This window comes from Quercus lobata, chromosome 9, assembly GCF_001633185.2.
Source record: "Quercus lobata isolate SW786 chromosome 9, ValleyOak3.0 Primary Assembly, whole genome shotgun sequence".
NCBI lineage: Eukaryota > Viridiplantae > Streptophyta > Magnoliopsida > Fagales > Fagaceae > Quercus > Quercus lobata.
This window is the reverse complement of record NC_044912.1, coordinates 47,674,869-47,698,734: the sequence shown is the minus strand read 5'-3', so window position 1 is coordinate 47,698,734 and position 23,866 is coordinate 47,674,869. Positions and strand designations below refer to the sequence as shown.

Below are 23,866 nucleotides of genomic sequence, written 5' to 3'. Positions count from 1 at the left end.
TTTAGATTTATTTTGTTTATAACTGAGTTAGGAACTCATGTATATTTTATTTATAAGTGAATTATGATACTAGTTAATTTATATTTTGTTTATCAACTTAGTTCAATACTTAAACATATTTTATTTACAACTAAGTTGGAATATTAGTTTATATATTAATATATATTTTGTTTATTAATTTAGGTGGTAAGTGTGATATATTTTTTTTACTCAATTTAATAATATTTAATAAAAAAATTGTCCAACTCATGGATTCAACTAGAACCAATCCAATCCATGTGAGTTGGGTTAAACTTATATAATAGGTTAAGTTGGGTTGAATTATTTTTGACCCTTTATAACGTGGGTTGGTCAAAAAAAAGTCCCCTCCCGACCATGCACACCCCTAAATTACTCAATACCGGAATTTGGCGCGAAAATTAGAAACACATCCCAATTCCAAATTAGGGTTTAATCCGGAGCCACTGCTTCTTCGTCTCACGCTCTTCCTCAACAATGTCCAATTCCTCCGATCAGCTCGAGGAAATCAAAGCCCTAATTTCCTCTGGCTCAAAGTGCCTCGCTTACTCAACCCTCTTACACTTCCAAGAACAGTCCAGTGGCGACCCTACTTCAATTCAAGCCCTAGCTGTAATTTCTCAGACTCTTCTATCTTTAATCGTTGCCGATATCTCAGACGACGATGAAGAAATGTAAGTTTCAAATCAAAATGATATGTTTGGATGCTGGGAAATGTGTAGGAAAAGAAGAGGAAATGAAGTTTGGAATACAATTATGAACTGAAATAGATGATTTTTAAAAAAAATTTAGTTTTTTTTTTTTTTTTTGGGTTTCCTCTTTCCATCTAAGTAGCTTTCAAATGCAGGGTGATTGAATATATGTATAAATATTGGTTTTGAATTGATGACAGTGCTGCACTGGCTTTGAAGTGTTTGGGTTTCATGATTTATCATCCGTCCCTTGTTGCCGTAATTGCAGGTATGTTGTGCTAGTGGTACACCATTGTTTAGTATAACATTTTAGTAATGGGGTGTTGGTAAATTATTGCCTTTCAAAATTTAGATATTAAAAAAAAAAAAAAAAAGGTAAATTACAAATTACACCCCAGTGTTTGGATTTTACATCTTGAAGTTTCAGAATTTGAATTTTACTACTTGAAGTTTGGGGTTGTTTGGATTTCATACCTTAACGTGTTAGAATTTGAATTTTACCTAAGTGTTTGGTTTTTATTTCCTAAAGTTTAGGATTGTTTGGATATTTCATCCTGAAGTTTCAGAATTTTGGGGTATAAAATCCAAACACCCTCAAACTTTAAGAGGTAAATCCAAATTCTAAATCTTTAGGGTGTAAAATCTAAAAATCTCCAAACTTCAAGGCTAAAATCCAAATTTCGAAACTTCAGGGTGTAAAATCCAAACACCTCCAAGCTTTAGAGGTGTAATTTGCAATTTACCCTATCAAAACAGTGGCTTAAACCATGTTCCTAGTTGACTGGTATTGTTTAGTTGTCTTTAAAATTGGATATGAGTACTTAATCAGCATTTTCTCTATGTTGGTTTTGTAGTGGATGATGCCAATTTGGTTATGGAGTCTTTAGTTAGGCTCATTACAACAACAAAAATGAAGGTAAATGTCACATTGTCAAATAATGATAGTTTTCAAGGGTTGCTGTGCTCTTTTTATTTATTTATTTGTGGATTTGACTTGTCTGCCTCTTAATTTCAGTCAGTTTGTAACTTAGGAGTGTGGTGCATATCCATCCAACAGTTTAATGCACCATTTCTAGATTCCCACTACAACTCTCTGTTGCAGGCGGTTGTTCATGCACTTGACAACCCAATTGGTTCTTTATCAACAACTTTTGAGGCTATTCAGGTATAAGTAATTCTTCCAAGCTTTATATTTTATGCTCCTCAAGCACTTCTAGTGATACTTCTTAAGTGGAAGTCTATGCATATAAACTGACTAAGTCAGTCACTAATAAATTTCAATATCGTCTTTTCTGTAAAGTGTTTAATGTGCATAACTTGTCCTGGAGAAAGAAAGAGAGAGAATTGGCAGTGAAGTGGTTTTATTTGCTTAATTGTGGAATTTTTTTTCTTCCAAACTTGGACGGAACATTATGCTACACAAGCAAATTGTGTCAAACTTTTGTCCTAAACTAATGATTCCAGTGTTAAATTTTACATTGTTGCGTAATCAAGTTGGTTATTTATATTTTATATATCGCAGCTGAACTTAGCATCTTATGTTAAACAAGAATCAATAAATGAGTATGGTCAACTTGTCTCTCCTGCTAACCCTTCTTGCTATTATAATAGGCCTTGATAAAGTTAGCATCTAATTTAAGTGAGAGAATGAGAGAATCATCTCATTTATGGGCTCCTCCAATATATAGAAGACTTCTCAGCTTTGACAAGAAGGAGAGGGATATGTCAGAAAGGTGTCTATCGAAGATTAAGCCTATAATATTACCTCCTCCAATAGTTCTCTCCAAGGTACAAATGTGCTTATGTTCTTTATATTTTGCAAGTGCATCTATCAAGGTGTATTCATAGTTGAGATATACATTTTAAACATGGAAAGCTTAAACATGCTAATATGATGATATAGCTCGCTAAATCTGTTTCCACCATATTTTTTCCACTAAATTTTTGTTAAAAGGTTTGAGAATTTAGATGGATTTAATGTGTTTGCATGTGAAGTATTTCAAATAAAACATCTTACTAGCTGATGCTAACATTGCAGAATCTGAAAAATCATTACTAATTTTTGCCCATTGTATATCTTATTGGTGCTTGTCAGAATCTGAGGTGTAACTTTTTGTTTTAGGAAAATTTGTGAGCCTAAACAGCTAGCAGTTTCTTTACTGTGACTGAATCTGGTTTTAAAAGTGAAACATCATGGGAAATTTCCTTTTGTAATACAAACCAGAGTGGTGGTAAAATAGATGATTTTGAAGTTTTAAGAGATGAAGTAGAAAATTTTTATTTTGGTGGATGAAGCCAAACTGCTGTGAAGGTTTAGCACAAAATGCCAGTAAAATTCAAATTACATCCTTAAAAATAGTTCAAACCAATAGTAAGAGGTTGTGTCACAGACTGTTTGGATCTATTGATTTATTTGACTGTTATCTAAATCAGCTTCAATAGTTAATATGAATAAATGTTTGTCATAAAATTCCCAATTGTGTGTCCAGAAGCTAAAAATCAAGACTAGTCAACTCTACCAGTGGTTCATTCAATATCCCTGTAGCTACCATTTCTACCTTATCTTCTTTACCATGACTATGTATCTGGTTTCAAAAGTGAAACATCACAGGAAATTTCCTTTTCAAATACAAACTGTAGTGGTAGCTACATTTACAATGTAGGATATATGATTTTGACATTTTGAGAGATTGAAATAGCACTCTTTTCTTTTCCCTTTGTGTGTGTGTGTGTGTGTGTTTGTGGAGGGTGAAGACAAAATGTTGTAAAGGTTTAGGCCAAACAAAATTCCATTAATTATCGAAATAAATCTTAAAAAAATATTTAAACTTATCCAAAAAAAAGAAAAACCCTTCAAACCATCAATAAGAGGTTGGGTCACAGTCGTTTAAATCCAGCTTCCATAATTCATATGAATTAGTGTTTTTCATAAAATTCACAATGGGTATCTAGAAGCTCAAAATCAAGACCAGTCACTGTACTGGTGGTTCATTCCATATCCCTGCATCATGGAGTAGAAAATTTTTCAATTTGAAATTCCAAAACTTCTTGACTTCTATCATGAATGAGTGCCTCATTAGATTTGTAAAGTATTATAGGTAGTTAACCTTAACAGTTTTATATTGCAATTTAGTCAATGATAAAGACTAGGACACAAAAGTTTCAAATACCGATGATCCTCTCTCTCTCTCTCTCTCATGTGCATTAATGTGTGCCTATCTCACATAATCAGGCCTGAATGTCTAAGGTAGAACCATGAGAAAGGTTCCTTCTGTCTAACTTTGATTCTGGTATCAAGGTTAAGGTTTGCCTAAAATCATTCCAATATTGTATCTATCTTGTTGTTTATTCTAAGATCCCTAATGTACTTTATTCTATCTTTAAACAGGTTCTTGTCAAAGATATGAAGCAAATTTTGCTCACTAAGATGAAGGAGCTGCTAAACCAGGGTATGAAGGTCCAAGCCATTCATGCATGGGGATGGTTTATTCGCTTACTAGGTTCTTATGCTATGAAGAACAGGCAATTAACAAATGAAATGCTGAAAATTCCTGAAAATACATTTTCAGATCTCAACCCACAAGTTCAGATTGCTTCACAGGTATTTTTAATACAGTTGGACTTTTTGGAAATCTGGTCACTATCACCAATCACTGATAATATTATCCAAGAAAATAATTCTTTATTTGTTGAATTTATTATCAATAAAATAGCACCTCAAAAATAGAAGGTGCTTTCATCCATTTCCTTAGTTCAATGATAGCATAGAAGTGGACATCTTTTGAAGGATACAAATTTATTATGGCGCATAAAGAATTTGCGGTAATCCAAATCAAGAGACTAAATGGTCCTTGCTTAAGTCAGAAAAGGGTGTCTAGTTATCAACTTTTTGAGTTGTTGTGGTCCTTGCATGTAAGCTCATAGGACTGGGTCTACCCAAGTTTTTATGGCAATCTATGCAAATAGAAAAAGCTAAATCACTGCCTAGTTACCTGTTCAATTATCTTCTATGGTAATTTCTGTATTTAAATATGCCAGTACTCCATTACAGCACTTAGAATGTCATTCTTCCATCAATTATGGTAACCTTTTGGATTAAAATATTTCATAAGTCCTACGTTATAATGCTTTAGATGTCATTCTTTTGTATGATTTTTTTACCGTAATTTGCAGTTTGCTTGGGAAGGTCTTATTGATGCTCTAATTCATCCTCCAATAGTTGCTTGTGAGACAAATGCATCCAAGGAGGAGAAGGGTGTACAACATTTGCAAAAATCTAGAGAGACCAGTGATAAAATCCAGGCAAATGGGTTTTTAAAAAGCATAAGGCTTGTAATGACTCCTCTGACAGGAATCATATCAAGTAAATGTGATATATCCGTCCACTCATCATGCTTGAACACATGGTGTTATCTGCTGCATAAACTTGATACTTCTGTCAATGATCCATCAGTGATAAAGCTAGTGTTGGAGCCTATCTGTGAAGCAATTTTTCGCATTGGTCCTGAAAGTAAAAGTGTGAGCTCATGGAATCTGTGCCTAGATCTGCTTGATGATTTTATTTTAGCAAAATGTAAAGATGTAGAATATGTCACAAGTAACACTGCAAGCCATCATTTATCAGCTACCAAATTCTTATGGAAGCAATACTCTGTTAAATGGTTGCCATGGGATATTTATCAGTTGGACTTCCATTTAAACATAGTTTTTATTCTCATCAGTCAATCATCAATTGCAACTGTCAACCATGAATACAAAAGTTTCGCATGTGATGCTGCTTTAAGGTTATTTTTATCTGTTCTGAAAGGAGTTCGATTGGTGTTGGAAGAGCCATCAACCAATTATAATGATATTATGTTGTGTTTGGGCACAGTATTAAGGTTCATAAAGAAGATATGTGAAGATGTAAGTTCAGAAGGCAGTGATAGTAGTGATTTGCATCATGCTTGTCTCCAGTTTATAGACGCTGTCACTAAGGAGTTACAACCTGCTACATTGGAATCCCCTCTGTACAAGGTTTCATTGGACCTCAAGTACATTGACAAGATTCAATCAGTTAATAACATTAGACATGCAAAATTTATGGATATCTGCTCTATCGTTCACATGAATATGGTTTCACCAATGGTTTATTTACTTGTAGCCTACCTCTGTGTGGTCTTTCAATCAACTATGAAGACATCCAAAACAGAGTTAATTTTACAGGGAATCCACAAGTATTTCAAATTTTTATTCTCTTCATATGATCCCCTGGAAACTCTCCTTGCTACGATCAGTTTACTATGTAATTATGTCGGTCCCCACTGCTTAAATGTATGGATAGCAATAGCCAAAGGATTGAGAGACTGCATAGATGATGTCAAGGAACTTTCATTATTGAGAATGGAGTCCAACAACACTGGTTTTCTTGCCATATGCTCTCTCTTATTGTATCCACTTTCAGTATGCTCTTGCCCCCAGAAAAATTCAGCCTCACTGGTTAGTGGATTCTCACAACAGCCTCATGTTTCACCACAGAGGAAGCTTGACTTTGAACATGTTTTTGAAGTGTGGAAGACACTTTATAGTTCTCTTAAAACTTCTCAGAATGTGTACTGTTCTGCTACAAACAGTTTCCTTGAGGATTTGTATTCAATGTTAAATGGGTGCCTTGACGAACATGCCAGAATGCTTGATGGTGCCAATGATCTTGATTTAAGTTATAAGGATCTGGATTTGGATCTCCTTTCTTTATATGGCAATGTAGTAATATGTTTCTTGGAAGAGAACTGTACTTCAGAAGTAGGTTCAGACAAAAGTAGACACAAACATATTGGTGACTCTAAAATATCCAGTAACATGAATGTTAGCTTGAGATTTGCTTCCAGGTAGGTGCAAACATTGCTTCTTAGAGTTGGGTTAAGGCATGATAGGGTGTTAAGGCATTCTTTCATTGCAGGTTGGCTGGCTGCCAACTCTGGACTTGGGTTCTTATGGGATCCCATCATTTCATATAATCTCATTGTGATTTGTTTATAGATGGAGTTTTGGACACTCTACAAATGAAATTCAATTCAGTTTTATAATATCAAGTAAATTATCTAATTTAAAATTGAATCTTCACTATCCAAATAATAGGAATGAGTTTTGATTTTTTAAAAGTTATTTGGCTTATTCCTTCAGTTCCATATTATCTCATTGTGATTTGTGCATAGATGGAGTTTTGGAACTTTCTACAAATGAAATTCAATTCAGTTTTATAGTATCACGTAAATGATTTAATCTAAAACAGAACCCTCACTATCCAAGTGTTTTGTCTCTTCCATCTACCATTGCTCATGTTTCCAAGTGTCTTCATACAGATATTTGAAGGTATTATGTACAAAGTTAGCAACAGAGCCCCCAACTGGTCTTATTGTGACATCAAGGTAACTTTATAGCTGGCTTCTTGCCCTTTGTGCTTGAGTCAGTACATATGTGATCTCCTTATGCCTATATAACTTTGCCATGAAATCCCAGGTTATTTTCTGCATTGGCATGCGTTATCAGTTGTCTTCACATGAAGCAAGATATCCTCTTGTTCATTGAGGTAGTGCACCGGCCAGGTTTTTGCAATGAACTTTATAATTAGATCATGCTTTCAGTTAAAACTGAAGCAATTTTATATACTGTTACTAGAGTGAAACTCATGATCTCTAATAATTCATTGAAGTTACGTATGAACGGTGGCTAAATTAAGCATGTACCATGCTCTTTTATTTATTTTTTCCCTTAAGTTGAACCATATGTTGAGGGAGTATGCTTTTAAAGTCTTACTCCTGCTTTTAACTTTCTCTCTCAATTTTCCTTCTCTTTTTTGGAGAAGGGGTGGGGGTGTTTTTATGGAAAACATGTTTGCATAAAAGAAAGTGGAGTGAACATTTGGAGTCACCTTCCTTGAAAGTTTCTTTAGAACATTTCCAATGGAGTTGGTGATCAGGATCTTGAAGTTTCCTTCTTTTGTTTCATATTTTCACACACAGATTCTATTTCTTGAAAACTGCTATCCTGTTTGACTAGCATATGATCTTTTCACGTACTTGCAGATAATATCTTGTCCACTGCTCCAATGGGTGTCACATATAGAGATATGGGATGAAAGCACCAAATATCATCTTCAACTCTTGTGGACTGAAATCCTTAATTGTTTGCAAAGTAGTCAGCCGCCTATAATCTTTGATTCTGTACTCCTCAAATTGCAGTCACCCCTTCTTGAAATAACTCTTGAACACCCAAATCCATCCTTTTCAGAGCCTACCATCACCTTCTGGAATTCCACTTATGGTGAGCAAATCAAGTTGGATTACCCTCAAAGCTTGCTTCATGTCTTAGACAAGCTCTCGAGAAATGGAAAAATAAACCTCCGCAAGAGAAGCTTACCATATCTTGAAAGATGTCGCTTTAGACTAGGAGTCAACACTGCTTTACAAAGATACAGGGTGACTGCAACCCATAACATGAGCTCCAAAAGAGTAGAGTTTGTGGAGGATACAGTGAATCAACTTCAGCACGAGGAGAAGCTGTCTCCAAGGTTAAAAAGAAAAAGTTTGGAACTAACTGAGCATCAAAAGGAAGTAAGACGAGCACAGCAAGGAAGGGAGAGGGATTGTAGTGGACATGGCCCGGGGATCCGGACTTACACTAGTGTTGATTTTTCACAGGGGAATGAGGATTCACAAGAAAGCCAGGAAATTCGGGATCCGGAGTCCATTATGGAGATGTTAAAAAGAGCTACTTAATTGTTTTTATCTGCGTGCCTTGCTTTGAAACATGGAATTCTAGATGGGGCACCCAACTTAACCAAGCATGCTAGATGGTCATGGCCACCCAGTTATTTCTTTGGTCTTGTGTGTCACCTATTTTATCAGTCTTGTTATATTGATGATGTTGTGAGTTGTATCAATTATTTTAGAAGTCCACAAATGGATGTATTGTATATAATATTTATATTGATCTTATGTACAGAATGTACAACAGTATTTCATTAGCATTGTGCCATTGTATAGCGTGTATGCTATTTTGAGTTATGGAGCATTTTATTCCTAGCTTTGAAACTTACTGTTGTTTAAAGGAGCAAAGCAATACCAAACGTTCAAGCTCCCACAAAAGAAGAAAAGAAAAACGTTTAAGCTATTGGAAATCTATTTGGTTCCCAGAGCTTGCAATTGCAGAACAATCAATTAATACAGAATGAAGTAATTGGTCACTATGGTTTCTTCTTCTTTTCACACGATATTTTGCTCTTCACAATCCTCACATTGCGGCAACACCTTTTTTCTATTCTTCACTTCACACAACATGAATTAAAGCCTCACAATTTTTCCTTGATTTGTGTGCTTTACAAAAGCTTTGTAGAGAAAACTCAAACCTTGTTGTTTCTCTTCTTGGGGTACCTCCTAGGCAAAAATCTCATTTTTCTCTTTTAGTTTCATGCCCAATTCTATTATTTTTCTCCTCTTTTCATAGGGGAGGACCATTGGGCCAAAAGCATCACATTCTTTGCAACACTGTCATTTATAAGATTTCAAATCAAATTCCTTGATACACAAGGAATGCATTACTTCTTTGATAAGGAATAAACTTTCCTTAAATTTCAAGAAAGAATATTTCCTTCCACACTGAGGAAATTCAAGAAAATAACCAAATTTTATTTTTCTTGCTTCAATAAGAAAATCCAATTAGCTTTCCAAGTCACAATAGGAATTTGAGATAATTTCTCAACAAAGTAGTGTTCCTCAAAAGGAGGCATTGTTTATGTCTTGTTTTTAGGGACAATAGCATGGCTAACTAATTACCCTAAAAACTACTTCCTTAAGGGGAAGACCCCAATTTGAACTTGATGAAATCAAAGGTTGTAGCAGCTTTGCATTAATGATAATTGGCCCTTATTTTGTGGAGGCAAAGATGACATTGGCTGAAACTTTGTGTGTGTTTGAGACTAGATTATTAGCTATCTTTTATTTTTATTTTTATATCTTATATAAAGCTTTTCAAAAAAAATATAAAGCTTTTCAGCTTCTCAAAAAAAAAAAAAAATATATATATATATATATATATATAAAGCTTTTCAAGACCTCACTTTTTCTTAATTTTTCTCATTTTTTTTCAAAGTATAAGTATATTTTAACAAAAAAATTTCATAAAAATACTAAGTTATTCCCAAACACACGCAAATCTTTAACACAATAGATGCATTATTGCTTTAATGAGTTCTTCTACTTATATATGGCATCAAACTATAGACCCAACGGTTACAAGTGCTCCAAGCTCATTTGTTAAATTTTGGGTGGGCCCAAATTTACACGAAAAGGCCATTTTGCCCTTCAACCCATTGCTCTTCTATTTCCCTTACCTCTTCTATTTCCCTTATTTGGCTGTTTCTCTCCTCAGTGATGGAGGGAAATTCTTGTACTTAAAGCTTATTTTTTATAGTTGTGGGCTTTCATAGGCTGTTGCTAATATTGTGGGCTTCAATTGGTTGATTCCATGGAATGGCTTTTGAACTTTCTTGTCCGTATGGATGGGCTTTGAAGCTGATGTCATGGGGCTTATTATGGACCCATCTTGAATTAATTTTGGATGGCTATTTCAAGTGTGTGGGCTGTACTTGTGAACTGTAGGCTTGGATGGCTCGTGAGTTAATAATAATGGGCTTTAGGTTGATTGTATGAGTTTCATCTACTCACAGTTTCAAAATCCATAAGTTTCCTCGTTGAAAATTCTGTTTTTTAGAGTCTAGACTACCCATCTCAATTAATTATAATTTATATGTTACAAAATATTAGTTCATGTCACCATCTAAGGAATAATCTAATTTCAATGCTCAGCTAACTTTAACAGTATAGAAATAAATTTCATCAGAAAGTGATGATTGTTTCTAAAATTACTCGTGACGCTTTCTGTAGACCCACTTATTTGTTGGAAAGTTTTTTACAAGGATTTGATCCTAGATTCAATCTAAGATAGAGAAGATTACATAACTTTACTTTCTAGTTACAACATAAGTTGGGAAAAGTGAGTTATGCTAGGACAGTATTTGAAGATTCCAAATCCAAATTCGTTTTGTTGGGAATAGTATGATCTATGGATACTCCAAATTGTATTGGATGGGAATGACTTTTGAAATGTTCAACTAGATGTCTAAACGTGACTCTGTGTCTTGGAACACAATGTTATTGATCTTCTTTCAACATGACTTTTGGATTTAGAGCCTTAATACTTTTGTTAAGATGTGGAGTCAAGGTGTTAGACTGAATTCCATGACCTATGCCATTGAACACAATATAGTTTTGTGTATATATATATATATATATATATATGATCTTGAATAAATGGGGGTATTAATTTGCATGATTGGATTGTTCAAATGGAACTACTCTTGATGTTTTAGTTGGTAGTAGTCTTGTTGATAGCTTCACAGAGCACAATGCAGTTTCATAGACTTATTTAATCAGTGGACTTGCATATTTTGAGTTAGAGGAAGAAGATTTGGAACGGTTTAATCAAATGACTATTGTCTTGGATGAGATTTCTCTAGCAACAATTGTTTGGCATTAGTTCAGGTGAGAAGTATGTTTCAATTGGGAAACAGCTACATGGATGTACAATCAAGACTGGAATGGGTTCCACTGTTGCTGTAAGAAATTAGTTGCTAACATGCACTATGCAGAGGAAAGTCTTAAATAAAAAAAAAAAATATATATATATATATATATATACACACACACATATATAATTTCTATAGTACCAAAATGAAAATAGTATAATTTTTCTAAAAAATTCAAAAGGCAAGTTTGTGAAAATATTCATTTTTTAATAAAAATTACTAAGGGCAAATTACAACTTACTTATATGTGGTTTGGCCGAAATTTTAGTTGCTTACTTGTGGTTTGAAATTTGACATTGTACCCACCTAAGGTTAGTTCAGCTAAATTTTTGTAACCCACCTTTGTTAAAAACAGGATTAAATATGTAATTTTGCTCCACTCTTATGTCTCTTTCCTTCAAAACACAAAAAAACATAAAAATACGAGATTGGATAAGATATTAAAAAAAAAAAAAAAATTCTATCGAAACACTTGCATCATGAGATTTCAAACCACAAATAGGCAACTTAAATTTCGGTTAAACCTAAGGTGGGTAAAGTTTTAATTTGCCCAATTATTTATAACAATTTGAATATCATTAAAAAGTATATAAAATTTGGAAATTATTCTCTAAGTTTTAAACAAACTTTCTCAAACTCAATTTTTCCCACCCTACAATACAAAATGTCAAAAAAGTGTATCCTCAAAATTAATAAAACTCAACAAAATTGCAATTCAAAAAAAAAAAAAAAATCAAACTGACATTAAAATCAAACTCCATCTCTCAAATATGTAAGATATGTGATGTGATGGAGCAAAATATCCAATGCATAATCAAATTCAAGATTTTTAATAAGGCTTTGAAGTCACGCAATAGAAAGAGGTGGTTGATCTCAAGTAAAAGTGTTGGTTGTAGTCAAGGCATCCCCCCTCCCCCCTCAAAGCAAAATTTCTGGTTCTGCCACTGACGGGGTCAATACCTTGATTTTATTAACATGGCACACAATCCACCCAATTTACTTTGATTGGAATTAATAGGCTTAGTTCATTATCAACAGGCCTAAAATTGTTATACATGAAACTTTAAATTTAAAGATTTAGAAAGACTATATTTTTCCTCAAGTTTTTAAATCTAAAATACGTTATACAACACCATTTTATCCTTTATGACAAAACCAAGATCACCAAAAGGAAGAGTTGCAGTAAGAAAAGCACCACAAAAACGTATTACATTGAGTAGACAATAAACACAGCTTCTCACAAAAAAAAAAAAACAACAACAACAACAACAACATTATCGATCTAGTATGATAAATTATCAAATACCCCTCCCAAACTCTTGCAATAAAATGGAAACACTAGTAATGGAAGCACCATATGCATGGGTTTATTTTTAAGGGAAAATTCTTACCCATTTATTTTTGACGTCTCCTCCACTTCACCCTTCCTGCTGGATGGCCAATTGCAAAAGAATTTATAAACCGACCACTACTCTTCCTTTTGATTATAATTTGTCCAACGGACACTCCAACTATAAATCCACATCCATATACCATCACAACTACCTTCCAGTCAAACTCAAATGGAAACTCTGAGCCTTGTTTTGCTTCAAAATTAGAAGTTGGAGTTGGTGGGTGCTCTGAATTGGCACATCTTTTGGACAATGGGCTTCCACACAATTCTACATTTCCATCAAATGAATTGTTTTGAAATGTGAGAAATTGTTTTCCTTGTGGTATAGGTCCTGTAAAATTATTATGAGCCACATTCAAGAAAGCAAGGAAGGTGAGCTCCACTAGTTGTGGAGGAATCTCTCCAACTAGCATATTTTGAGAAAGATCCAATGATTCTAGGTTTGTTAAGGTTGCCAAAGACAACGGGATAAAACTAGTAAGAATATTGTTGGAAAGGTTAAGCATGTGAAGCACTTTTAGATTCCCCCAAATTTTTGGAATTTCTCCTTCAAACTTGTTGCCCAATAGATCGATGGCCACAAAGAAATCTTGAATTCTCGAATATTCTGTCTTTATGCCTTTGTTTGTCAATGTCATTGAGTATGCATATGACGGCATTAACCAACCATTGCTTGGATATTTTTGCATCTGAATATTTGCTTGCATATACATTAAGTTACCTATGTCAAAGCTTTGCATGGATTTCCAAATTTGGAAGTATTCATATGGCAACTTACCTCTAATATTATTGTTTGAGACATCAATTACTTGTAATTTTGGGAATCTTGGAATTGTTTCCAGTTTTCCAATAAAACCATATAATCCATTTGATTGCAAAATGAGAACCTTTAGCTCTAGAAGAATGCCCAACCAAGAGGGGAAAATATCAATTATATGATTGTTTCCAATATCAAGAAATTCCAGCATTGTACAATTAGCCAATGACCTTGGTAAAGGCCCCTCAAAACGATTTTGACTCAATTGGATCATCCCCAATTTGCATCATTCCATGAATATTTGAGGAATGCTGCCATGAAAGTTGTTGTTTTGGAGATTAAGACCGGAAAGGTTTCTCAAGTCTCCTAAACAATGGGGAAGGAAGCCACTTAAGTTGTTGTGTGAAACATCAAGATAAGAAAGAGAAATTAGTTCACAAATCATTTGAGAGATGTCTCCAGTAAGCATGTTGTTAGAGATAGAATAATAAATGATGGATGGAGCTGGAATTGGAAGTGCCCCTTAAAGATTGTTGTTTGGAAGGTACAAAATTTGTAGACTACGCCAAGGGAAAGCATTTGGGGTTTGATCAAAACTTGTGAGTGAGTTTCCTGACATGGTTAAAACCAAGAGAGTATCTATACTCAAGTTAGAGATCCATTTTGGTATTTGGCCATGAATGTTGTTTTGAGAAAGTTCCAAAACTTCCAACTGATCTTGGTTTCAAAAGAACTTTGGGAAGTCACTTAAGTTACAAGAACCTAGTCCTAATACCTTAAATTTTTGAAAGGTAGAATCGGTACTAGGATCAATAATCAATGAAAGATTGTTATAAGATAAATCGACGTGGGAGAGGTTATTGAGCTTTCGAAACAAGTCAAATTCTATTGTGCCACTCAAGTTATTTGAATACAAATCTAAAATTTGAAGATTCAAAATGCTGGAAATAGATGTTGGAATTGGACCAAACAATTTATTTTTTGGCAGCCACAGAGTATTTAGTTGGGTGAGGTTTGTTAGCCACGATGGGATAGGACCGGTTAATTCATTCCAACCAAGTGATAATGATGTAAGTTTAGTCAGGTTTCCAATAGAAAATGGGATATCACCATATAAACTGATATTTCCTAGAAGTAACATGGTGAGTTTGGTTTGCTTACCAACCCAAGAGAGAGTCCCACGGTTGAAATTGTTATTTGAAAGGTCTAGATACGTGAGTTTTGTAAGGTTAGCAAATGACAATGGTATTGGTCCAGAGAAATTGCAACTATCAACATCCAAGTAATATAAGGACTGGAGGTTACCCATTGAATCTGGTAGCTTTCCAGAGAAACTTGCGCCCGCAAGCCTCAAATTTTCAAAGGGGCTACTTCTATTAAATTCTGGTACATGACCAGTGAGTTTTGGATTGAAGCGCACACTGAGAGACTTGAGATTTGGTAGCTGAAAAATTCCGGTAGGAAACTCACCATGCAAACCACAATCTCTAAGAAAAATAGTTGTTAAAGAAGATAAGTTTGCCAAGATACTGGGAATAGTGGACGATATGTCCACCTCACTCAGAACTAGTTCTTCCAAGTTTGTTAACTTCTCAGCTATACTTTTGAGACCAGACTTGTGGAGCTTCAATGGATTTGAATAGAGAACCAGGGAAACCAACTTAGAGAGCTGCAAAATTTCTGCTGGGATTTCACTTGAAAATCCAAAATAAGCAAGGTTAAGGTAAGTAAGCTTTGAAAGCCGCCTTACTCCAAAGGGGATTTTAAGAGTGATTGAAGTTGTTGTTGGAGAGATTAGAGGGTGTTTGGTAGAGTAGTTTGAGAATTGTTGTTTGGAGTTTTTTAAAATATCTGTGAGTGAAAAAGTATGTGAAAACGTATGTAATGTTGTTTAAAATATGAAAATGTGAGTTTAGACTCACTCATCAAACAATTAAACAGGCCCTTAGCTTTTGAAGGTGAACAAGCTGGAAGAGGCTGCTACTGGAGTTGATAAAACCATAGAGAGCACTGTTACTGAGGTCAATGCTGATCACATGACCCGTGATTTCATCACATTGAATACCATCCCACGTGCAGCAATCACTACTTTGTGCCATCCAAGACGAAATCTTTAAGAATAAGCGGAAGTGGATTGATTGATGATAAGGCTTTCTTTGAATTGCAACAAGGCAAAGCTCTCTTCATCATGACATAGCGGCTGCAATGAAGAAAAAGAGGCAGCAGAAACAAGAGAAAGCAGTGACAATAGAAAGAGAAACTGCATGAACATCACGAAAGAAAGTGATAAGCCCATAATGTTCTATTGGAGTTTGTATTGCTGTAACGTATGCTGGAGAAGCAAATAAATAGAGAAGAGAATAGGGATTTTCTAAACCAATCTCTACGTCACCCGCACACACCATTCATTTCTTATCCAATTACTCCTTTCAGTCCTCCTTAACATTTTCCATAAGAAATTGCCATCCATGCTAAACGATAAATGTATCATTCTCAACTATGAAAGTCTTGGCCGGTTAGACTACAGTCACTTTTCCGCGTGAGAATTTGGCTTAGTAAGATAGAAACAAAGACCGGTGAGGAGAAAATCTGGCATCTATCTATGTAATGAAGAAATTGGAATTGTATTTTTCTTTCATAAGTTTGGTGTTAATGTAACGATGTTGTCCCATATGGCAAATGCAGTGAGATGGTGAGTCTGGCATTTGCCACAGTGCAAGTGTGAATAATGTAAGTAGATCCCATGACATGTTGAGTAGTCTCGAAATGTCAAGAAATCACGACTTCAAGCAGTAGTCATCTCCGCATGTCATGGGATCAGTCGAAGTCATCCCCGCATGTTATGGGATCTTACCATTTAACGAGTTTTTTGCGAAGATAACGAAACAGATCAAATCCATGATCCAAATTCGAGCTTGCTTGGTGGTCATCACTCATCAGTATAACATTTTAGTCCAAGAACCCCAAAAAAAAGGGAAAACAGAAATTAGCTGTGTCACTTTTTTCAACTCTCCGCGACTCAACGTTGGTGTCTTTCTGTGACCCACCAATCATTCGTGATTCTCTCTCCATGTGGATTGTAACGGGCACATTCAAGCTGGCATTCTTAAGTCTTTCCAAAGCTCTGAACATAAAGGGCCGTTTGGTACGTGTGTTTAAACAACAGTTTTTAGTTTTTTTTGGAAATACGCATGGGTAAAAAAATGTGTAGAAATACATATAATGTTATTTAAAAACTAAAAACATGTATTTAAACACATGTACCAAATAGGCCCAAAGTGATAAGAAACCCTGCTAGCTTGCAAGATCCAGATGTGCTCTAAATCTTATGTATTTGCTTGGGGCACTGATTATTGCACATAGCGTGTGTAACACACTATATGTAACAGATTTTTCCCTTCAAATTAAGGTGTTCCGCATGCATGGTTCCAGGGGCGTAGCCAGGAATACATACTTGGGGGGGTCGGGTTGTAACAGAGATATACTAAATATAATTCTTAAGTCTATTGGATACAAAATTATCAACTTTCATATATCATTATCTACTTGAACATGTTGGGAATTCAACTGAAATTCCAAACCTGTGAGAAACAAAAAAATAGAGAAAACAAAACGCCAAAAGTAAAACAATCACACGTACAAGACAATATTTACGTGGTTCGGCAAAAATTACGTGGTTAAGAATATGACTCAAAAATTAACCTGAAAAGAATTTTAAAAAATAAAATATTAATTAGAAATTTTTATTTAGTTATATGAATGTTATTCATACTCAAGAAAAAAACAAAATTTCCACTATAATTTAAACACTCAACCCATTTTTAATACAACTTTAATTAATAATAATCCCTCAAACAAAAACAAAAACAAAAATAATTTAATTAATTTGTCTTTTATAATGTATTGGTTAATTTAATTATATAGCTTTAATTATTGTTGTTTAGCGTAACAATAAACTATATTGCTTTAATTTATTTGTCATTAATTATACTGCTTTAATTTGTTATATTGTTTAGCCCCTTGTACATATTACATTAAAAGAGCCGAACATTGTACATTCCATGTGCAACACAATAATTAAAGCAGAGTAATGTGTTGCACATTACATTGCTTTAATTATTGTTTACTCGGCCCCATAAGCCCATCTACCCCCTCCCCACCCCACTCAACAGACAACAGACAAGCACAACATGCGCCCCAATCACAATAGTTAGCTGCAATCAGAAAATTTCGCAATGCCAATCACAAATCACAACACAGTAAACACACATTACACTAAAGACCAACACACTGACTTTTAGCAAAAAAAAAAAAAAGACCAACACACTGACCAACAAAATGGGATAAGATAAAGCCAAATTAAAAAAAGACAAAAACAGAAAAAAAAGAAAGAAAGTAAAAGCCAGCCAATAAGAGACCGTTCAAAAGAGAGAGAGACTTACTGATATGTGAGCTCAGATATTCAGATAGGCTATTAAAGTTAAAGAATAAAGAGAGAAACGTTCATAAATTACATTTCATTTTTTCATTCAGTATTTCAATGAGATAGAGAGAGAGTCAGAGAGAAAAACCTTAAGGGAGGGCTGGACTGCCGGAGGGAGCAACCGGCAACGAGCACCGCTGCACCGGAGAGAGGTAGAGCCGATCTCCGATGACCGATCTACGATCTGCCGTCTGCGAAAATTTCATTTCATTTCATTTTTTCATTTCAGTGAGAGAAAAAGAGAGAAATACCTTAAGGGAGGGCCGGAGGGAGCACCGAGCACCGAGCACCGGAGCAAAGATAGAGCGATCTCCGATCTGCGATCTACGATCTCCGATCTCCGATCTGCGATGAGGGGCCAGCGGCGACGAGCTGCAGCATCGCAGCGACGTAACCGTGGGTTTCTGGGTTTGGTTTTGGTTTGTGTATTGGGGATTTTTTTTTTTTTTTTTAGATAAACACCTTTGTCACTCTGTGAGTCTGTGTTTGGTTTTGCTGGAGTTTGATTTGCTTTTGCTGATTTGCTCTGTATAGGCAGTAATATTGGGGTTTGATTTTTCTGGCAGGGACGTGACTAGTGACGTGATGGGTTCATTTTCTGATTCTCTGTATTGATTTTTTTTTTTTTTTTTTTTTTGGTTGAGAATCCGTGGGCTTGCCGTGAGCGAGCTACCTCTGTCATCTATTGGGCTCACCGTGGGCTATGCTCTGTTATTTTTTTTTTTTTTTTTTCAGATTTTAGTTCAAATTTTTTTTGGGCTTTTTTTTTTTTTTTTGCTTGAAAGTAGAACAGATAATTTTTTTTTTTTTTTTTTTAATTTGAGGTGTTCCTAATTTTTGGTTGAGGGCTGGGAGAATGGGTGAGAAATGGGTAGGGGGGCCGGCTGTCGGCCACGGCCCCCCCCAAGCCACTATGTGGCTCCGCCCCTGCATGGTTCTAATAACCAAAGTCATCTATCATCTATGGTTGAGATTTTTTTAGCTAGGAGCTAGTCTGTCAAAGATTTTATGAGTGTAATATCTAAGTTTTATTAAACTTAGCATGTGCTAGTTGGTTGCCACATGACTAAGAATACAATACGTACGGTTAATTGTAACAGATATTTTTCAATTAAATAAAATATGCTATTTTTATCCCAAAAAAGTATTTTCATCGTTGTGGTTCCTATTTTCAAACTTTTTTTCTTTTTGGATAATTTCATAAAACAATTGAGAATAAAATTTGAACTATAAATATCTTCATTTAAACAAAAATAAGAAGTACTAGTTAAGATACAAGACTTTTTTGCATTTTAAACTTAAAATAACTATATAAAGCCTCCATTCAAATTACATTAGGAAGTCTTTTGCTTTTGCTAGATCGGAATTTTGTACACAAAGCAAGGGCAGTGCCATAAGAGGGAATTTCTTTTAATCAACCGAGTCCCTCGCTCTACTGACTTGCTTTACTAACAGCAGCACCTAATCGCAACAATAAATCTCTTATGCCTCTATTCCACCACTAATCTTTTTTTCTCATCAGTCTCTTCATACTTTCACTCTTTTAAAATATGATTTTTTGCTATAGATTTAAATTTTAAACAATCAGAAAAATATAAAAATAAATTTGAATTTTAGCTATTTTAATAGCAATAAGGCTATGAGGCAATATACAACTTTCTAAGTATATTGTTATACTTTAACACTTTTATATTTTTTTTTTCTGAATAATTAAATTACATGTTTAAAATTTATGTATCTATGTTAATCCCTTGAAATGATTGTTATTCTTATTTTAAGAAATAATAATAACATGAAAAAAGCGTTGAGGGCAACTAAGTAAATTAACCTAGATATAAAATATGAATTATAGTTTATAATTACTTTACATTTTTTATGACTATCACATTATAATATAATTTATTTTTTATTTTTTTATAAATGTTGATTAATATTATTAATTTTCTTTCTAATCTTTATCCCTCTTACAAAAATCCTAACACCGCCATTGATGAGGGGTTTCTAGTCATGTCCTCGTCCTATTCTTTCTTCAGGGCAGGAGTAGGGTAGATTGGGGTTGGAGCAAGTTAGGGGTATTTTGTCATCTCTAATAAGATGGTTTCAACAAATCAATAATAATGAGATATGTGCAAGAGAAAAGTGAGGGCAAGTCATGCGAGTTCTATAAAAGAGATTGAGAAAATAAGTGTTTTGAAATACGATAATATTATTTATATAAATAATAAAATTACAAAAATAGGATATGTATAAAAATTAAATTATATATAAAATAAAAAATATATAAATTAAAGCCAAAAATATATTGTTGATGTTTAAAGCTTGCACAACGAGCATTTTTGGTTTTTGAAGTTTTAAGTAAAATGCTATTAATCACTAGAGTTTAATTAATGCGTGGGGTCTATCATCTTCCATTACTTTCCTTGTTTATGTGGTTAAGGGAGCAAGGACATGGCATTTTATCACGTGAGACATGAAAATTTTTTATTATTAAAAAATTACAAATCATCTTGAAAATTGATAGCTAACATGTTAACATATTATTATTTTATGTTGTGAGGGGTCCGAGGCCCGATGGGGATTGGATTAAAGACCAGATTGCCTAACCTACATCCGAGGTGATAAATGCACTCCGAGGATTTCACCCATCCGATTATGGAAGTGTATTCAAAGTAATGGGCCTCTTGTAATGTTCTATGATGAGGAGAGGGGGTAGTGGCGGATCAAGGAAGAGAAGAGGAAGTTTCCTGGAAGGAACAATTTCCTCCTCCGCATTGAATGCCCTGCACCAACTTTATCAACTGCATTAATGAGGAAGTGATCTCTAAACAGTAACTATACAGTTCAAGGGAGATGATTTCATACCATGCCAGCCGATACTGTCGAAATTTACCGTTCTGGTAGCGAAACACTTTGATTTCATACCAGTTTAAATTCTAGCCATACCGAAGTTGTTTCGGCCGTACCAGGATAAATACCGAATTTCGGCCAATTAGTGGATACCAGGCCGGTACTAACCAGTGACCAAAAACACCTCCTTATGACAGTCGACCTTCCTCTGTCTCATCGTGATCATCCTACGTTCTGACTTCTGATATGCAGTGAACGATGGCACCAGAGCTTTGTTGAGATTGTGAAAAGAGGCTGAAAGCTTGCAAGAGAGAGAGAGAGAGAGAGAGAGAGAGAGAGAGAGAGAGAGAGTTTCTGAGATCTAAAATCCGTAGGAAGGATGGAGGGAGGCGTGAAACCCAAATACTCCCTCTGTCCCACTTTGTTTGTCCTCTATTCCATTTTGGGATGTCCCAAAATATTGTCATGTTTCTAAAAATAAAAGTTATTAATTTACTAATGTTCCTATTATACCCCTATTTTATTAATAATTCAAATTTTTGATAAATTTATTTAAGGGTAGTTTTGGAAACTTATACATTTTTAAAAGGTAGACAAAACAATAAATGATGTTCCCTTAAAAAGTTTGACTTTTCAAACAGGATAAACAAAATGGGACGGAGGGAGTAACTGAAATAAGTTTAATGTGTGAGAATGGAACAGCTAGAAAAGCATGTTGAAACTTGGGAACACATGAAAAAAAGTGAAAGACTGGTTGGTTTATTTTTGGTTTTATCACCTGATTAAGTTTTCAAAAGTTAAATTGTTAATGCTTTAAAATTCTTTAATGGAGTTTTTACCAAACCATTTAATGCTTTCACCAAATCCCACGTCCCCATCTAAAATTTAATGTTCTCATTAAATTTTTTCCTTATTTTATTATTATTATTTTTTTTTGGAAGATTATTTTTTATTATTATTAAAAGTAAATATCCGTAACAAATTATATGGACTTTTACCAAAGAATTAAATAATATATATTACATGAAAATAATATATATATTTGAATTCATCAATATATAAATATAATTTTTAAATTGAGGTAATCCTGAAACGGTACATCGGTATCAACCGGTACCGAAATATTTCGTTCCACTAGCCAAACCGAAACGACCACTAGTACGAAATTGACTCTCTTGGTACAGCTACCAACCCCATTCTACCATTTTCAACAGAGTGTTGATGGGACAAGAATCCTTAGGAACGCTTGGAGGCATACAGGTGGAAGATTATGATGCAAATAAGAGGGATATATAAGGAGGGGGGCTCCCAAAAAAAGGGGATGAACATTTTGGGTGAGAAAATAGAGAAAAGAGAAAATGAACAGTGCTTTATTTGGTGTATAATTCTAACTTCATATATAAGAATTAATCCTTAGACCTTCCCGAGGAGAACTCTTTTCCTCATTATCAACTTATGTTATGCCTTTCTATTATCCTAGGCTCTTTGGTCTCTAAGTTAAACTTAGAGGAGAATTGCACTTTAATTATTTGCTCACTCTCTAAAGAAATTTTATTGTTGGGCTTGATTTGAAGGACAAGGCATCACCGTTCTGAGTGGACTTGGGCCTTTATTTTCAAAGCACCTACATACGTAATTTAAAGTATCATAATATGCTTGCACATGGCAATCTAAAAAATGAGAATCAATCAATTTTTCTTTTAAATTATTTGACAATATTTAGGAATTAATATTCTACTATACAATATCTAGTTATAAATTCTTTAGGGGGGGCGGGGGGGTAGACTTTTCAAAAATCCTCTCCCTTTTGGTATTTTTGGTAAAAAAAAAAAAAATTAAAACATAAATTTCAATAATGGTCCTTCCTAGATTTTTGCTAAAAAGATGTAATGCATTTTTTATTCGTTCTAATTAATCTTATGTCATACATAATTCATTAGATAAAATTATATTTAATGTATATCATACGTAATTTAATTATATTTTTATTTTTATTAAATTGACTTGTATGTTTTTAGACATATAAAAACTTACTCTCTCTCTCTCTCTCTCTCTCTCTCTCTCTCTTTTTGCAAAGATGTAAAAACTTATTTGATGTAAATATTTTGTTTAGGTAATAAAATATCATATATTAAATTAAAATTATAAATATTCCATATATAAGTAATAGATAAATATTATATATGTGTGTCTTTTGATTAATTTTTTTATTATTAATATAAAAAAATGTAGTAGATAATTCATAATTTAAATGGAAATATAAGAAATAAATAAAAAATTCATAAAAAAATTACAAGATAATAAAATGATACAACATAAAGATAACAATGGTCATTAGGGTAATAATGTTCTAAGTAATATAACAATTATGGATTATATAAAAAGATTTTTTTTTTCCCAAAATGCATTTATTGCTTATATAATTGCTCGCAATGCTTATTACGGTTGTTTTTGTGGAAAGAAATTGTTAAAAATTAAAAATAATAAATTCTATTCAAAATTGATAATGTTATAAGCTTATATAATTGCTTGCAATACTTATTACGCTTGTTTTTATAAAAAGAAATTGTTAAAAATTAAAATTGATAAATTCTATTTAAAATTGATAATGTTATAAGAAGATCAAGTTGATTAACTAGTATTATTTTTTCCCCTTTTAGAATCATGATAAAAGAGATTAATAAAATAAGGACAAAGTTTGGGTACAAACTTGGTTGTAACTAATAGCTACAATTCCATTCAATATCTTTTCATTGGATGTGAATTTTGAAAAATTCATCATTGGATAATATTTTCTTATTATATTTTTCATGTTTGCAAAATTTCTAGAAAATCAAAGATCAATAACTATATCATCAATCAAATATTTAAAATTTCAAGTTTTTGTAGTTTAAAATTATGCTTAGACAATAAATTTATGGATTTAATTGTAAATAACATCTGATTGACACAAATTTGATATGCGTGTAAAGAATATAAAAAGAATGACAAAGTTTAACTATAAAATTGATTGTAGTCTAAGAATACAACCTTACTCAATATTGGAGGTGAA

General features: G+C 33.7%; 3 protein-coding genes across 4 annotated transcripts; 1 reads left to right on the top strand and 2 right to left on the bottom strand.

The window, feature by feature from the left end:
- The first annotated feature begins 371 nt into the window (after positions 1-371).
- Positions 372-8,782, top strand: LOC115960846. 2 transcript variants are annotated; one of them, XM_031079840.1, is made up of 10 exons: positions 372-692; positions 911-978; positions 1,565-1,626; positions 1,726-1,875; positions 2,322-2,498; positions 4,099-4,311; positions 4,884-6,577; positions 7,052-7,117; positions 7,209-7,278; positions 7,775-8,782. In XM_031079840.1, exons 1-10 carry the CDS (start codon positions 496-498, stop codon positions 8,465-8,467), a joined length of 3,390 nt encoding a protein of 1,129 aa, XP_030935700.1. In that variant the 5' UTR covers positions 372-495; the 3' UTR covers positions 8,468-8,782. The 2 variants fall into 2 exon arrangements, with proteins under 2 accessions (XP_030935700.1, XP_030935701.1); XM_031079841.1 differs by lacking the exon at positions 911-978 and having other exon boundaries at positions 611-692.
- A 3,947-nt stretch (positions 8,783-12,729) lies between these two features.
- On the bottom strand, positions 12,730-13,695 carry LOC115961891 (putative receptor like protein 25). Its single transcript, XM_031080794.1, has one exon. The coding sequence runs from the start codon at positions 13,693-13,695 to the stop codon at positions 12,730-12,732; it is 966 nt and encodes a 321-aa protein (XP_030936654.1).
- A 513-nt stretch (positions 13,696-14,208) lies between these two features.
- Positions 14,209-15,583, bottom strand: LOC115961890 (receptor-like protein 7). The gene is made up of 2 exons (XM_031080792.1): positions 15,424-15,583; positions 14,209-15,335 (listed from the first exon to the last, which is right to left on the bottom strand). The coding sequence occupies exons 1-2, from the start codon at positions 15,581-15,583 to the stop codon at positions 14,209-14,211; spliced, it is 1,287 nt and encodes a 428-aa protein (XP_030936652.1).
- Positions 15,584-23,866: the final 8,283 nt, after the last annotated feature.

What these genes read in the sequence shown, in the direction of transcription:
- LOC115960846 (XM_031079840.1), top strand. Translation starts at nt 496, where the DNA reads ATGTCCAATTCCTCCGATCAGCTCGAGGAAATCAAAGCCCTAATTTCC. An exon ending in CCTTGTTGCCGTAATTGCAG is followed by an intron (nt 979 to 1,564) that starts GTATGTTGTGCT and finishes TTGGTTTTGTAG; the next exon opens with TGGATGATGCCAATTTGGTT. An exon ending in TTACAACAACAAAAATGAAG is followed by an intron (nt 1,627 to 1,725) that starts GTAAATGTCACA and finishes TCTTAATTTCAG; the next exon opens with TCAGTTTGTAACTTAGGAGT.
- LOC115961891 (XM_031080794.1), bottom strand. Translation starts at nt 13,695, where the DNA reads ATGCTGGAATTTCTTGATATTGGAAACAATCATATAATTGATATTTTC.
- LOC115961890 (XM_031080792.1), bottom strand. Translation starts at nt 15,583, where the DNA reads ATGGCACAAAGTAGTGATTGCTGCACGTGGGATGGTATTCAATGTGAT. An exon ending in CCTTCAAAAGCTAAGGGCCT is followed by an intron (nt 15,336 to 15,423) that starts GTTTAATTGTTT and finishes TTTCACTCACAG; the next exon opens with ATATTTTAAAAAACTCCAAA.